General features: G+C 41.8%; 1 protein-coding gene across 2 annotated transcripts in view; it reads left to right on the plus strand.

Moving 5' to 3' along the window:
• LOC139340921 (protocadherin-15-like) overlaps positions 1-14,082 on the plus strand; it is a 189,849-nt gene that overhangs the window by 115,314 nt on the left and 60,453 nt on the right. For both annotated transcript variants that reach the window (XR_011602971.1, XM_070977057.1), the window contains exons 19-22: positions 1,052-1,145; positions 5,218-5,346; positions 11,919-12,224; positions 13,352-13,582. Coding sequence is in view for 1 of the 2 variants with exons in the window: in XM_070977057.1 (XP_070833158.1) it covers positions 1,052-1,145; positions 5,218-5,346; positions 11,919-12,224; positions 13,352-13,582 (760 nt within the window). In the remaining variant the exon portion in view is untranslated. The remainder of the gene's footprint in view (positions 1-1,051; positions 1,146-5,217; positions 5,347-11,918; positions 12,225-13,351; positions 13,583-14,082) is intronic.

Consider the following 14,082-nt stretch of genomic DNA (forward strand, 5'->3'; position numbering starts at 1 on the left):
GCACAGAGGAAGCTATTTTCTACTGTTGTGCGAATGCATAAATAAACATGAGCACAGCAGCCAGTGAAGGATGGTGACGCATTTGATTTGTGTTTTTAAAAGCTGTGTTTGCCCTCTTGAATCGCCGATGATCAGACGTATTGGTTTCAAAGCAGCATGTTCACCATAACTTCAGGCAGGATATTAGAGAAACAGACAATGTTAAGCGAGGTTTCGGTAATTTGCCTGTCAGATATTAAGATGAGGCTCTGCGGTTTGACGGCTGTGGGCCGGAGAGGCAGGTTCTGCTTGGACCGTTTGGCCAAAGGAGCTTTAAATTAGAAATGTGAAGGAGCAAAGGGACAGCAGGGAATTGACGGGCATTAATCTAGCAGTGCGTTCAGATGCATTCATCTTTCCTTCCATTTGCAGTTCCAGCAGAGTCTCTGCTGTGTGCGGCGCTGAAATTGTTTTGTGCATGCTGTGTGCTTGTGTGTGCGTGTTTGTTTGTGTGTGTGTGTCTGCGCTTGAGCTCACGTGTTTTGTGAGCCTGTGTGTGCAAACAAAGATAATTCAGTGTTCTGCTTGGGAATGCATCCACACTTTGTGTTTGGAATGCTGGAGTGCCAAATTATACCTTGTGAACGAGCAGGAGGGCCGCTGTGTCTGCTGCAGCCATTGGAAAGAAAACATGAATCTTTCTGTCTGTAGTCCATGTGCTTTGGGAGCAAGAGGCAGGCTACACAGAGAGAAAGACAGAGTGGGAGCATTTAAAAACCCACCTGCTCTTCTCCCGAAACTCATCCTCCTCTATCATTGACCATGTTTTATAAATCTGTCTAATCTGGAGGTAAATAAACTCTGAAGTGCAGCCTTCTCCATCATCCACTATTGCATCAGTGATAAAGTACCGAAAACTATCGCTGCTGCAGTGACAGAAAGAACCAATGTGAGAACTTGTCTGTACAAAGCCCAATATTGTGTTCCTTTTTTTGTGATGTTGTTGTATTGATGTCTCTTGTTGTTTGTGTCTAATAGTGATACAAGTGTCCTCTCTGGCCCCTCTCTGCAGGATTGGCCTTCTACTTCTGGGCAAGCCTCTGGACAGAGAGACCACAGACCAGTACCGTCTGATTGTCACCGCCTCTGATGGCAACCCTGGAGGGGTGAGGCTCTTTATTAAACCATTGGCCTGATTCCTCGGGGGTCGGCGATCCTCAAACATTTTGAACACATTAAGCTCAAATAAGATCTTCTCATACAAGCTTATTAGCTCATATTTGGCTCACTGAAACCAAATGCTTCATTAACCTGGAAAATCTAATAGTACATTTGAACCCAGAGCGTTTAATACCCTTTGGTTCTGTCACACATTTATAAGATCTGTGGTAGCAGTAAGAGTCAGTAGCACCACTTCATTGTGCCAAACCAGCACAACACCTTTAAGTCCTCTAAATCCATATACTGTATGTGGAAATTATGTATAATTTTGTGATTTTGGTAACATGTTGAGTTTCTTAGTGGGACTTATTCAGTGAAACAGGACTGATGTTCAGCTTTCGGGCCATTGGTCGGTTGCTAACACAGGATGGTGCTCGCTCAGTGCTGCGTCTACCATCACTGTTTGTAGTGCAAATGGATGTTTATACCTGCTGTTCAAACTTAACATCTGACAAAAGTATATTTTGTAGGTGTGTTTTTTACCTACAGCTAGTTTGAGCCATCAAGGCAGTTTTGTTCTGCAGATATCAAACAGTTTTGTGTTGTTTTAAAAGGCCAAAGGATTGTTAACATTGTATCCGACATAATTTATATAACATGCTGACTTTCTTTTAAGATTAGATAACAGTTCTGCAGGCAAAGGATCAGCAGCATTCACTGAAATGCGTCAAGAATAAGAGCAACAGCAAATCCGATGCATGCATATAGCTGCAAACTAGTGGAAAGAAGCAGTAGTGTTATATCTTGTTTTCTTAATATCCACACACACAGCGGTTTGGAGTAATCCCACTCTTGCTATCCCACTTGCAAAGCTGATGCTTAAAGGAGTGCTCCATAAAAAATGGTGACTCATTTAAAAAAAAGACTAGTCAAAATTGAAGCAGCAGAGACATCCAGACTTTCATTTCCTCATATGGGTCAAGCTCCAAAAACACTAGATCCTAAATTTCCCATCATGCAACCAACACCGCCCCACTTTGTCTATTGAATGGCCACCTCCTTTTCCAGTTTGTAACTCTCTTTCAGAGTTGCAGAAGAGCATATACAACCCTTCTCAGCTGTGCAGTACTAACTAGTACACTGGTAACACTATATATTGAGGTACACATATTCAACATTAAAGTAGCTGCTCATTAGTATGTATATTATTAGCATATTGAGTGCTAATATGCTATTAATATGCATGCTCATAAGCAACTATTTAATGGTGAATGTGTATACCTAAATTTAAAGTGATCACTGATCTTTAAGTGTAAAATTGATGGAGTACTCCTTCCGAAAACAATGTCATCACGTGTAGTTTTGTCTTTTGAGTGTTTACATTCAACAAGCTGTCTCTGTAACTTAGCCTTGAGGAACAGCAGACTCTATAACTAAAAGTGAATGCTGGCTGCTTCGTCTCCCGCCGAGAGCCGATAATCATATAAACCATCTTAATTTAATTAGACTTCACCTCAGTTGGCTCAGATTTTGCAGCTGTCTCTGTTCCAGACAGAGGTGAAATGTGGTTTCCCTTTTAAGATGCTGTGTGTGATAGGTAATGAACATTAGCTGATGAGCTGTCACAGGAGTGATGTTGATTGCCCCCCTCTCACCTGCACAGGCATAAACACTCAGATCTGCAGCTCCTTCTCATCTGCTGGCAGATGACTTGTGGTGGTCAAGTGGTGCTATATAAGAAGCATATGTTGCTACCTGCATGTCGCGGCATTTGTGAGTGTGCCAGAACTGTACAAGCTCAAATAAGGAGCAGAGTGTAACAGTTAGGGTGGGAAGGGCAGAGGGGATGAACAATGACAGGGTCAGAGAGAAAAGAGCAAATAAACAAGGAGTGTAAGAGGGGCTTCACCTCACAGGATGAGGTAACCACAAGCTGGTGCTCTTTGATGGACAGATCATTCAGACTGACGCCCTTTACCTGTGCAGTGTGTGCGTGTCTGTGTGTGCGAAGCTTCCTGTCCAGAGAGTGAATTACTGACTGACTCGTGTGTGTTAAATGTCATAGCTCAGAAGAAATGCTGTCACAAAAGCGAGGAAGTTGAATGAGAGAGAGGGTAAAGGGCTGCGGGGGGGTGGAGGTGAGGAACTCACTCAGAGAGACCAAGTGCTGTGAGGAGGGCAGGAGACAGGGAAAGGATCAAAATGAGCACAGGAGGGGGGAGGGCAGAAAAGAAGAGGGGGACACCCGGGATTCAGAAGTGTAATTAGCACAGAACTTTGGTAACCATGGGAACCTGACACAAGGAGTGAAGCAAGGCCATCTTCCCCCCGGTGCTGCTTCTTTTTAAGTAAAGTCCAACCTGCACACACAATTTTTTTTTTTTTTTTTTCCACAATACCTGTTGAATTTGAACTTTTACATCCATTGTTCTGGTGCACGGAGCAAATTGTGTTAATCTGTGTGACTAATTTAAAATTTGTATTCTCAGCGGTGCAGGCTGTAATCATAACCGGCAAGCACAGACACAGATCTCTAAACTCACCCAGGGATGCTGGATAAAGCTGTTCTACTTGCCCTCCAAGGAGCAAGAACATGACTCCTAACAGCCTGATGATATCAATCCTTGCAACGTGGCCTCTGGTCAGGGTTGTCACTTGAAAGGCAAAGCCCCATCAGCCACCTCTGGATCTTTCAGACAGCGAGGACAGAAGGCGAGACATCACACGGCTCCATCTATTTTATGTTAAATAAATAATAGCAGCTCATTAATCACACTCGTGGCCATAGAGGTAGGATTTTTGGCTTTGATAAGAGCACCCACGCCAGGAAGGAGACGCTAATTGGCTTCAGGTCTTCTGTGAAATGAAAAATAAGTAGATTCCATCGCCACACTGATGGCGAGCTGCGTCCTCTTAGTATTAAGAGGCAAAAGAGCGAAAGACGAATGGAGTGTGATGGTTTTCAACACGGTTTGCCATGTCGGTTCCGACATGAAAGGACTGATTATGTATGTCTCGGAAGCTAGAACAAAGAAAACAACAATGGTGAAGGAATTCCCAACAGACGGCGAGATGAAGGTGACACTAACTAGGCCATTTCCTGCGTGACATGTGCTGCTGAATGTCTCATCTGCCAGGGCAACTTCAAACAGCTGTCTTCTGGGAAGTATTTTTTCTTGCAAAGGCCAACTCCTCCCACAACCCACCCATCCTTCCTCCCCCAAAGGAGACCATTTACGCCATTATTTGTATACAGCTTCATCCCAATGCACTGAGAGATTATAGATAGTGCATATTCAGCCATTTTTTCTGTGCTGATTTATAGGAGTGCTGTAGGTGTGTGCACTATGTCATTGTTTGAAGGTTAATGGCGGTACACTGGTGATGGGAAAGTTCTACCAGATCTACCAGGGCCCCCTTTTCCGATGGGCGAACCAGTTTCCAGGGCAAAATCATGCTTTACCCACTTGGCAATGCCTCCTAACTTCCTCACATAAGCAATCATACATTTGTCTTCAGTTTATCTTGATGGCTGATGACATTTTCACTGCTTTCCAACATGTGTCATCTTTTCTGAAATTTACAGATTTTGTCTTTAAATGCCATTTGTTTCCTGATCAGGAAGTTTCTGACAGCAATTACAGCTTAGCGTTTGTTGTTTTTCTTTTCTTTTGTTTCCCATTATTACTGTCTACTCATGTGTGACTGCTGTTCTACTGTTTGTAAAGTAAAGAATAAAAGAAAAGCTGGGTACATTTTATGCATCATGAAAACTCATGTTCCCACTCCTTAAAATACACCTGCTAATCTGTGCTGTCTCTCTACAGCATTCTGTTTTCTTCTTGCTTTTAAAATACCTTTTGTTGTCTTGCTTGCTTAAAAAATCATTATTTGTTATTAGCGAGTCAATCTAATTTAAAAGTTTTCTCCACATTTTACGCCAATGATTATCCAGAAATATTGTTGTGTCTCTGTGGTTTATGCTGTGTTTATGGTCTTTGTATTGGACTTATGAATATACTGTAAAGGAACACTGAATAACATTGGTCTTTATTGCCCTCATTTTTTTTTCTTTAGACATCTACTACCACTGTGAACATAGTCGTCACTGATGTCAACGATAACGACCCTGAGTTTGACCTCACCTTACCCACAAATTTTACCGTCCAAGAGGAAGAGGCCAATTTGTTCGTGGGCCAAGTCAGGGTAAGTGTGATGTTTTATAAGACAGGTGTGGACTTGTTTCACCAACATCCTCTCATTTTTAGCCATCCACAGTAGATCACATCGGATCTTTTCACTGTTGTATGTCCACATGTCCTTCCCTCATAAAGTCACAAATGTTCCTCACTGCTCATTGTTGCTGGTCATTAAAAAACTTGCATTTTCCAACAAGGTCAAAGTTATTTGACAGATTTGTCCGTCAGAGCTGCATCCCCATTGACTGGCTTGGTTCAGCACCACTGAGCAGCCAGACTTTTCTAATTACTGTAGATTAATTGGCCGGATGTTTGCTAGTAGATTAATCATGGAGTAATGACATGCACAATGCAGTACAGTACGTACAGTAAATTCTCAAAATGTGGTAGATGAGGCAATAAAATCCAGCCCAACCAGGGGAAATTTAGGGAGGTTGTAGGGGGAGTTTGGGTGAGATGACAAAATCAGACTGTATTGTTACGTTACTGAAAGAGTTTGCTCTGAGATTGGAAGTTGTCTCAGCCACTGCTCTTTGATGCATGTTCAAAATATCAGAAAAGTAAAATGGAATAATTATGGTCCACAGTAAGATAGTGAAGACATAAGTTTGATAATAAATGAATGTAATTAGTTTGATAATGAGATATCCAAACTAATGAGCATGTGCAGTAGATTGGATAATTCCTGCGTTAGTGGGTTGCATTGTTGTGCTGTGTGACATATCAATGTATCTCAGTCGAGATGTAGCTCACACACGAGATGTGTTGTAGCTCACAACACTGTCTGCATGTAGCTAGAATATTTTCATTTGTGGCTTTCAACTTTTATCTATCTTATTTTGAAATTTTGTTAGTCACTGAAGCACATTTTGATTAAAGTGTTCGGTTGTGTTTCATTTAATTTCCCTGCCCCGTCCTTGTCGTTGTGTATGCAAACAAAAAAATTACCGAGGGTAAACAGGCGCTCATATCAGTCACATTTGTCACCACTCGGGATATATAGTTTCAACATTAGGAATCCCATTACATTTTTCAAGGGGTAATAAAATGGACCACCAGAAAATGTTGTGAGTTTATGAAGTGTGAAATAAGACAAAAGGACATGTGAAGGAAGCTTGGTGTTTGCATGAGGTAAAGCCACCTTCAGTCTCACTCCTAAATGTTTCCTCTCAAATGCAGCCAGCAGCTAGACTGAGGCTTAGCCCACCCCCACCGTCGCTCTCTCTTCCCTGCCTCAGAAGGTTTTCTCAGCTGGCGCCGTGCCAACTTGAGCCGAGGCTTGCCTTCCCGACTGAAAGAAAAAGTACATTAGCTCAACACAATCCTGCTCTCCATGCACACGCTCATAGAAAGGCTACAGCTTAGTCTGTTGTAGCTGATCAAGGAGCAACAGAGGCTTTTTTTTCTCTTTCAATGAAGCAGTGTTTCAGAAAATCTCAGGAAGAAAGCACATCCTCAGCACAACACAGGTTTTTCTTTTGTCTTTTCTTTTATTTAGTCAGGGTGTTCATTGAAGATGATGCTCTTTTTCAGGAATGCTGTGATCACATTCATGCATTTACACGTTCACATCTGGAAGCCACTCATCCAAAGTCTCACCTGTTGTGGTTATATCCTTTAGCAGCATATCAACACTGTAATTCCTTTGATCATGGAAAACAAATAGCGAGAATTAGAACTTCCACGTCCTCATTCGTACCTTCATCTCATGCTGGATGGACTGCTGCTGTATGTTATCTGGTCTTTCCAAAAACCATTAAACTGCAGCTCATTCAGAAACCTGCTGAACTGGAAGAACTGAGCATATGATGCCAACTTTTCAATCATTAAACTGTCTTCCTGGTGGTCTAAATGTGCTTTTAAGTCCAAACAAAGGTTCATGTTTTGGCTATATTGCACATAATTGATTCAATTAGTTTTGGCTTGATATTGAAAACGCATTGAAGAGCTCAACGTGATATATTTACGTCCTGTCACATCACCTACGTGGACATGGGTGTCCTTGTCCTACAACTGACACCCAGTTGTAGGACGCTGGCATCTTGTCAATGCGGGAGGTAACCTTCTATCACAGTTTGAATTAATGGAGAAAAATGAATGAACAGATTCATTTTGTTACCACTATAACAATATCATCATGGCATTACTAACAGCAGCATCAACTTCAAGCGCAATACTCAAGACAAGGTCAACTTCTCTCCAACTTTAGCCCTTTTCACATCTAAATTAAAAAAAAAAAAATTCATCTGCCTTTATAAAATTCATTTATTTCTTCTTTGAAGCTGTTTAGTAACAATGAAGAACAAAAATTTAGTTTATTTTGTTTATTCTACAATGTTTTGATTTATATTCCTTTTCATTGTTGTTTTAAATGTTATTTTAATTGATTTTTGTGCCTCTTGTAAAGCACTTTGAGTTGCCTCAATTAAAATGTGCAGTAGGAAAGTTTGATTAAAAAATAATCCATGTAAGAAGCTGAACACAGTTATCACAGTTAAGTGTATTTATAGTAGACACAAATTACAACCTGCTCTTTCTGTGTCCATCTGCAGCCTTTTTCCTCATTTTTCATGCAAGGGGCGCGTGCTTGCATTTCAAGAGATCATGCTCATTGCACAGTAATTGAGGAGACGATACCCTTCAGGGTGAGACTGCAAAACAAGAAAACACTTGTGCCGTAACATTAATAACACAATTGTAAAGTGATTTTGGAATGGATTGATGTTTTCTCTATGATTTTTATAGTTGTGGGTAAGGTGCAAAGAAGATAGACTACTCATACTCTGCTCTGCTCTGGGCTGTATTTTAATAAATTACAGCAATTAGATAATAAAGACATGTGGCATTTAGATTCTAAGTGCCAATGACTGTAATGTAAATGTGTTGTAATGCCCCTTTTCTTAACTTTCACTTAGCCTCTTTAAGTCAACCACAAGGTGCATAGGCAATCAAGAGGGATAAATATAGAAATGCAGAGGGAGAAAACTTAGGTCTTTTTATTTAAACAGACTGTACAAACGTGGGGTGCAACAGAGACGGAAGACCAAATTTTGAATGGTTGGTTAATCAATAAAAGAGTTCATCAGAGGTGAAAGCAAAAGGAATGTGTGCAGGGAAAGAGATGCTGCAACTCAGATCTGTCGAGTTTTGCACACTGTGGGGACACACCTGACATTGATGACTTTCTGAAGTCCACTTCCCGCTGGTGAAAGAGAAAATGGGAAAGGCAAGAAGTTTGGAGCAGAGTATTGTCACATAACTTACACCACTTAAGTATTTCTCTCTGTTTCATCACCTGTCCTGATAGGCTGACAGATGTTCTTGCGCTACCAGATCTCTAGTCTGAGTAATGTTTTGTGATGTGGATATGTTTTTGATTAGCTTTGTGTGCAACTGCATCACGAGTTGGTCTTACCGGGCAAATGTTTTCCCAGTCAGAACAGTATTGTGCAGCTCACTGTCTACAAAACACTTTTGTGTTTAATCAATAATTTCACATTTGAATGTGATGTGTTACTGTAAAATCACTTAATCTTTTCCTGTGGCACTTTGACTTTAACTGCAGAGAAGGAGTTATAATGCAGCCAACCGCAAGGCTTCAGGCTATTGCCAACGGTGAAGATGACTGCAGTGCAAATGCATAATGCTATTAAGTAGCTTAATGCTAGCCCCAGAGCGTTTTGGATTCTCTCTGCTCATAGCAGGGAGCCCTAATCTGAGCATGCAGATGACCGGAGGATAAATCAATTAGCAGTCATGTCAGCCACATCATGGAAGCATCGTGTTGAATTGTTGCTAATTAGAGAGGCTGTTGAACATTGAACATTTATGTTCTTGCCAGGCAGATTCCTTGATTGAGTTTGAGTCCCGTTCTGTAAGTGAAGACATTTGCAAGCACTGCTACACTGCATCGCACATGTTATCACACAGTTATCACACCTCTTTTGAGAGGGCGACGTCAGTGCCTCATTTTATTTTTTCTAAAACACACTGTGTCCAGGGTGTAGCGAGACGGCCTACAGTATACAAGTGAGCAATTCAATTTTAGGGTTCAGAATTAATCATCCACAGCAAGATTAATATGCTCTTTTGTCAGTGCAAAAAGTAAAGAAAACACTTGACCGGGGCTGGTAGTGCACAGAGGAGACAGAATTTCTCAGGTACTACAAATTAGAGGTCTGCATAAGCCTGTTTTTTGAAGACTGAGGCCACCTGCTCAAGCTGCTTATTGTGCCATGACCATACGCACCTGCGGGACATTCTGTTGCTCCCACAGTCAATGCACTGGGCCTGACCACCAGCTTAAAATCCAGTCTGTGCCAGTTACCATCACTGAATGAGTCCTGTTTAAAAGAGTCATTCAAAGCTTCCCGTAAAGACTGTTACAGTGTGAAGAGGACATGAGTTCATCAGTGTTGGTGTTGAGCTGAACCGTAATTAAGCTAATTGACTTTCCTGCAATTTTTTATGTAGTTACTGACTGAAACTACAACCAATTTAAGACCATAAAAGGAAATGACTGATTTTATTTATTTATTTTTTTTTTTTTTTCTCATTATTTTCCCAGTTTTTGCAATAAACTCTTTTTCTGGCGTGTGACTTTTTTGTATTATATGTTTTGTGTCACATGTGTATTGTAAATTCATTTTTTCTTAGTAGCTTTAGTTAACCAAACTACATCTTTATCCCCTGAGTAGCTTTAGTTGCTGTAGTTCATCTTCTACCAGTGTGAAGTAATAGCTTACAAAGCTATGCATTCAAAGCAGCTTCGCCAACACTGACTTCGGTTTAGACTTAAATGCCAAATAGTAAGAAAAGACCAAAATGATTTGGTGCAAATGATTTGGCGAACTTCGACACACAGACGAAAAGCTTTACATTCTCCATCACTGCCGTGCATTACAACATGACCACCTGAGTTTGTCATGAATGCCAGCATCTGCTGCAGGTCACGTGAGACCTGAGGACTGGCCTAACCTGCACAGACCTTTATAATACCATTATAATACATACCGCTCTTGCAGGCAAAAAAATATGCAGATTTGTTATTTGATTTTATTGGCTGTGAATTAATTGGATTACACCTCTTTCAAGCCAAGGAGCAGGGAGAATGTTTGTTGTGCAATCACCGGAGAGAAGTAGTGATCCTTATGCACATATTGGCATGATGTGCTTTAGTCTGTTTGTCCAATGCTTAATGCTGAGGTCCAATTTGTAGCCTTGGCTTTGAGTATTTGTCAGGAACTCCATGTAAAACAAATTTGGGACAGCTTTAAGCAACCATATGTGTATGTGCACCCCCCTCCCTATTCCACTGTTTGTCAGAGCTGCCTTGTCCTTACTTGACTTGAGGTTGAGAAATTATTGCCAAACAGAGAGATGAAATGCGACTTGATCTCCCTCTGTCTTTTTCTCCCTCTCCCTCTTCCTCCCTCTGTCTCCCTCTCAAATACAACACAGAATTACCACTGCACAGGAGACTAAGAACACACAGACACACATGTATAGTACACACAGGCACAATAATGACCTGTCATAAACACGTAGGAATTAGAGTGTGTAAAATAACTTGTTTTAGCCCTGCAGGATCATCACAGGATAGAACCATGTGCCTCTCCTAAGCTCTGACCATTTCCTTTTTGCAGTTTTTATGTGTTTTATCCACAAAATCTCTTGTATGCTATAGGATATTTTAACATTCAGTGATTTCCCTTTCATGGGCTGCAGAGTTTACACGATAAAGAGTCTTCTGAACTCACCGATGAGTATTTATGAATGACAAAGACTTTAAGCTCAGTACCAAGAACAGTAAACTCAAATGTGTGAGCGATGTTTGGCCTCAGCTGTGGCATTGCAGCTTACATGGCTTTGTACCTGAATCCTATGTAAATATGTGAGGCGTTAAAATAAAGCCAGGCTCTAATGGATCACGTAATGGATCACATCAAACTCACAACAGCTGCAATTTGCCTAAAGGGAAAGGCTTCTGCGTTTCAGTTTTAAAATCTGTCGTTCATTTGCCTTGTATTGGTGGATATTTATCCCTCTCTGCATATATGTAAATGCATTCTCAGTGGTTCCTACAGGTTGTCACTTTACTTCAGCAGCGTTGGGAAGGGGAGGGGGTTTATTGGTGACTTTTATTGATGTTTCATTAAGCAGGCCCATTTTTTTCAGCAGGAAAACTCTCTCAGTCCATTGTAAGATAATGGCCACTGCAACATTAGCTGACTATTATGCTTCCATCTGATTATCCAGGCTATATTTCATGCTGTCTCTGCTCAGTGCGTGTTGGCACAGACCACTACTCAAACAATGCAGATATGCAGGTGCGGTGAATTATGGCCATTGTAGTTCACTAACTTGTTTTGGGAGCTTGTCAACGTTTAATGGTGATTTCTTTTAAAAAACTGTATAGGCAAAAACCACAAAAAAGTGTCAGACATCAGACCCCCAAGTCTTAGGGGGATGCAGTTAATTAACATGGGCGAACTGCCCAGATATTCATAATGCATGGGAAACAAAGACTTTATTTATATACCCATAATGGAGCCCTCTGATCATTTTCTGTCTCCCCAGGCCACAGATCCAGATGCAGGGGCTAATGGCCAGGTGCGCTACCGGATCATGAATCATCCTGACTTGTTTATAATCAGCATTAACGGCAGCATCTACACAAGAGTGCCTCTTGACCGAGAGCTTAGGAGCCAATATGACCTGGTGGTTGAAGCCTCAGATGGGGCGGTGGATCCACGACGGACCACATTGACCCTCTCAATCCAGGTCATGGATATCGATGACAACAGCCCAGTCTTCTCCCAGGAAACCTATGTGGTGAATGTGCCCGAGAACAGCCCTGTGGGAACTGTGGTCCTGAAGCTAAGCGTGAGTATTTATGTGTTTATTGCCAAAAGTTGTTTTCTCTCTCTGTCTCTGTCCCTGTATGTCTCCTTTTATATAATGCAGCGCAGGTGCTTGCAACCAGTTGTTGTAACAGGCTTTTAGCATCTTTAACTTAAAATGCTGGCAATTTAGTATTCAAAGTGTCAAATGCTTCCAGACAGAAACATTTACACAGACAAAAACATCCACAGCGTGATAAACATGGCAAAAAGAAACCTGTCATGACAGCTTTTAGTCTCAAAGAAAGTAAGACTTTAAGCTAGAGTCATAATCAGGCTTTAATAGAGGATAATGTTTTCATCAGTCCTGATCAACATTAATGCTCCACAATTTTTTAAAAACTTTGGTCAACTTAGTGGAATCTGTCTTTGGGTAGAGTCAAACGTTGATGCACGTGTTTGCACTGAAGTGAGGTTTAGGGAAACCGTGCGCATGAAGGGCAAAAACAGAGAGGAGGGGCAAATAATTGCTCCCATATTGTGAGTGACATTTCCCAGAGAGAGATAAAGCAAGAGGGGAGGCTGAGAAGCAGGGGGTTGAGGGCTGAGAGTGAGGGGTGTGAGTGACAGTGACACGGTGACACCATTAATCTCCCAGACAACATCACCTCAACTCTAAATGGACGGGGGTGGCTGGCAAGACACCTAAAAGAGCAGAAGATAGTGAGATAAACTCAGAGAAAAGTAACAGTTGGGTGGCTTGAAACCTCCTGCCTGAACCTGACTATTTCTACTTTCCAATAGATGTTGCGTTTGTGTTTCAGCATCCATATACTGCATCTCATCGCCTCCTATCGCAGTAGCCTTTGCAAATTATATCTGCTTTGAGAATTGTGATATTATGCAGTGAGGACCATCTTCAGCTTTCCTTAGTGGTTTAATTTAATCAGAACGTATTAATGATTGATGTAAGTAACCCCTGCAGCAAAATTAAAATGGATACATTAATATTCATTGTCCACAGCCAGTGCTTATATCTCTGTATATGGATAATCTTGAAAATATATGTGGCTCTGCCTTCCTCTATCACTTCTCCACACGTGTAATCCAACGCCTTTAATGTATTGTAATTATTTTTCCCACTCATCCCCTTCCTTGTCCTTCTCACAGGCGGTGGACTCAGACCTCTTCTCCAATGTCACGTATCGGATCAAGACTGAATCGGCCAGACAGCTGTTTTCTCTGAACCCTGTCACAGGGGAGTTAGCTGTGCTGCAGACCCTGGACTTTGAGAACCTGGCAGCTATGGGCATGGGGGCCTCTTACACTTTCCAGGTGGAAGCTGTCGACCAAGGAGGGGTCATGCCCCCGGGGCAAGCTACCGTCACGGTCCGCATCACGGTAAGAGCCCCCCGGACAGTCAGCCCGCCACAACCTCTCAGTGGTCTTTTCTCTTTCCATCTATCCTTGTTGTCCCTCAGGAGCTGCAGCACTGGCAGTGAATATGTGGTGAGTCATTAGCAGAGTTTTACAGGAGTAATAGCTTGCCACAATGCAAAAGGGGATTGCGGGCTTATTGTACAGTATTGCACCTGCGCTGGTTTTGTGACATGAAATTCAATGTTCTGCAGCGCCACAGCTGAGTGCGTTTCCTCTGTAAAACACATTGTGGCCTCCTGACCTGCTTGTCCTTGTCGCATCATCAGGACGCAGACAATTTGATGGATAGGTGCTTCTGCCTTGCACACTGTGCCGTTTCAGATCTGAATGACTCATTAGCTTTGTGACAGCAATTATGTCAGGTTTTTCAGCAGCTTGTATTCCCTTTACAACCTTTCAAGAGATTAACAGCTGAATCCCAACGACAGGATTAGACGCCTAGTGTTGTGATACTATTCATG

The sequence above is a fragment of the Chaetodon trifascialis genome, chromosome 13 (assembly GCF_039877785.1).
Source record: "Chaetodon trifascialis isolate fChaTrf1 chromosome 13, fChaTrf1.hap1, whole genome shotgun sequence".
Lineage (NCBI taxonomy): Eukaryota > Metazoa > Chordata > Actinopteri > Chaetodontiformes > Chaetodontidae > Chaetodon > Chaetodon trifascialis.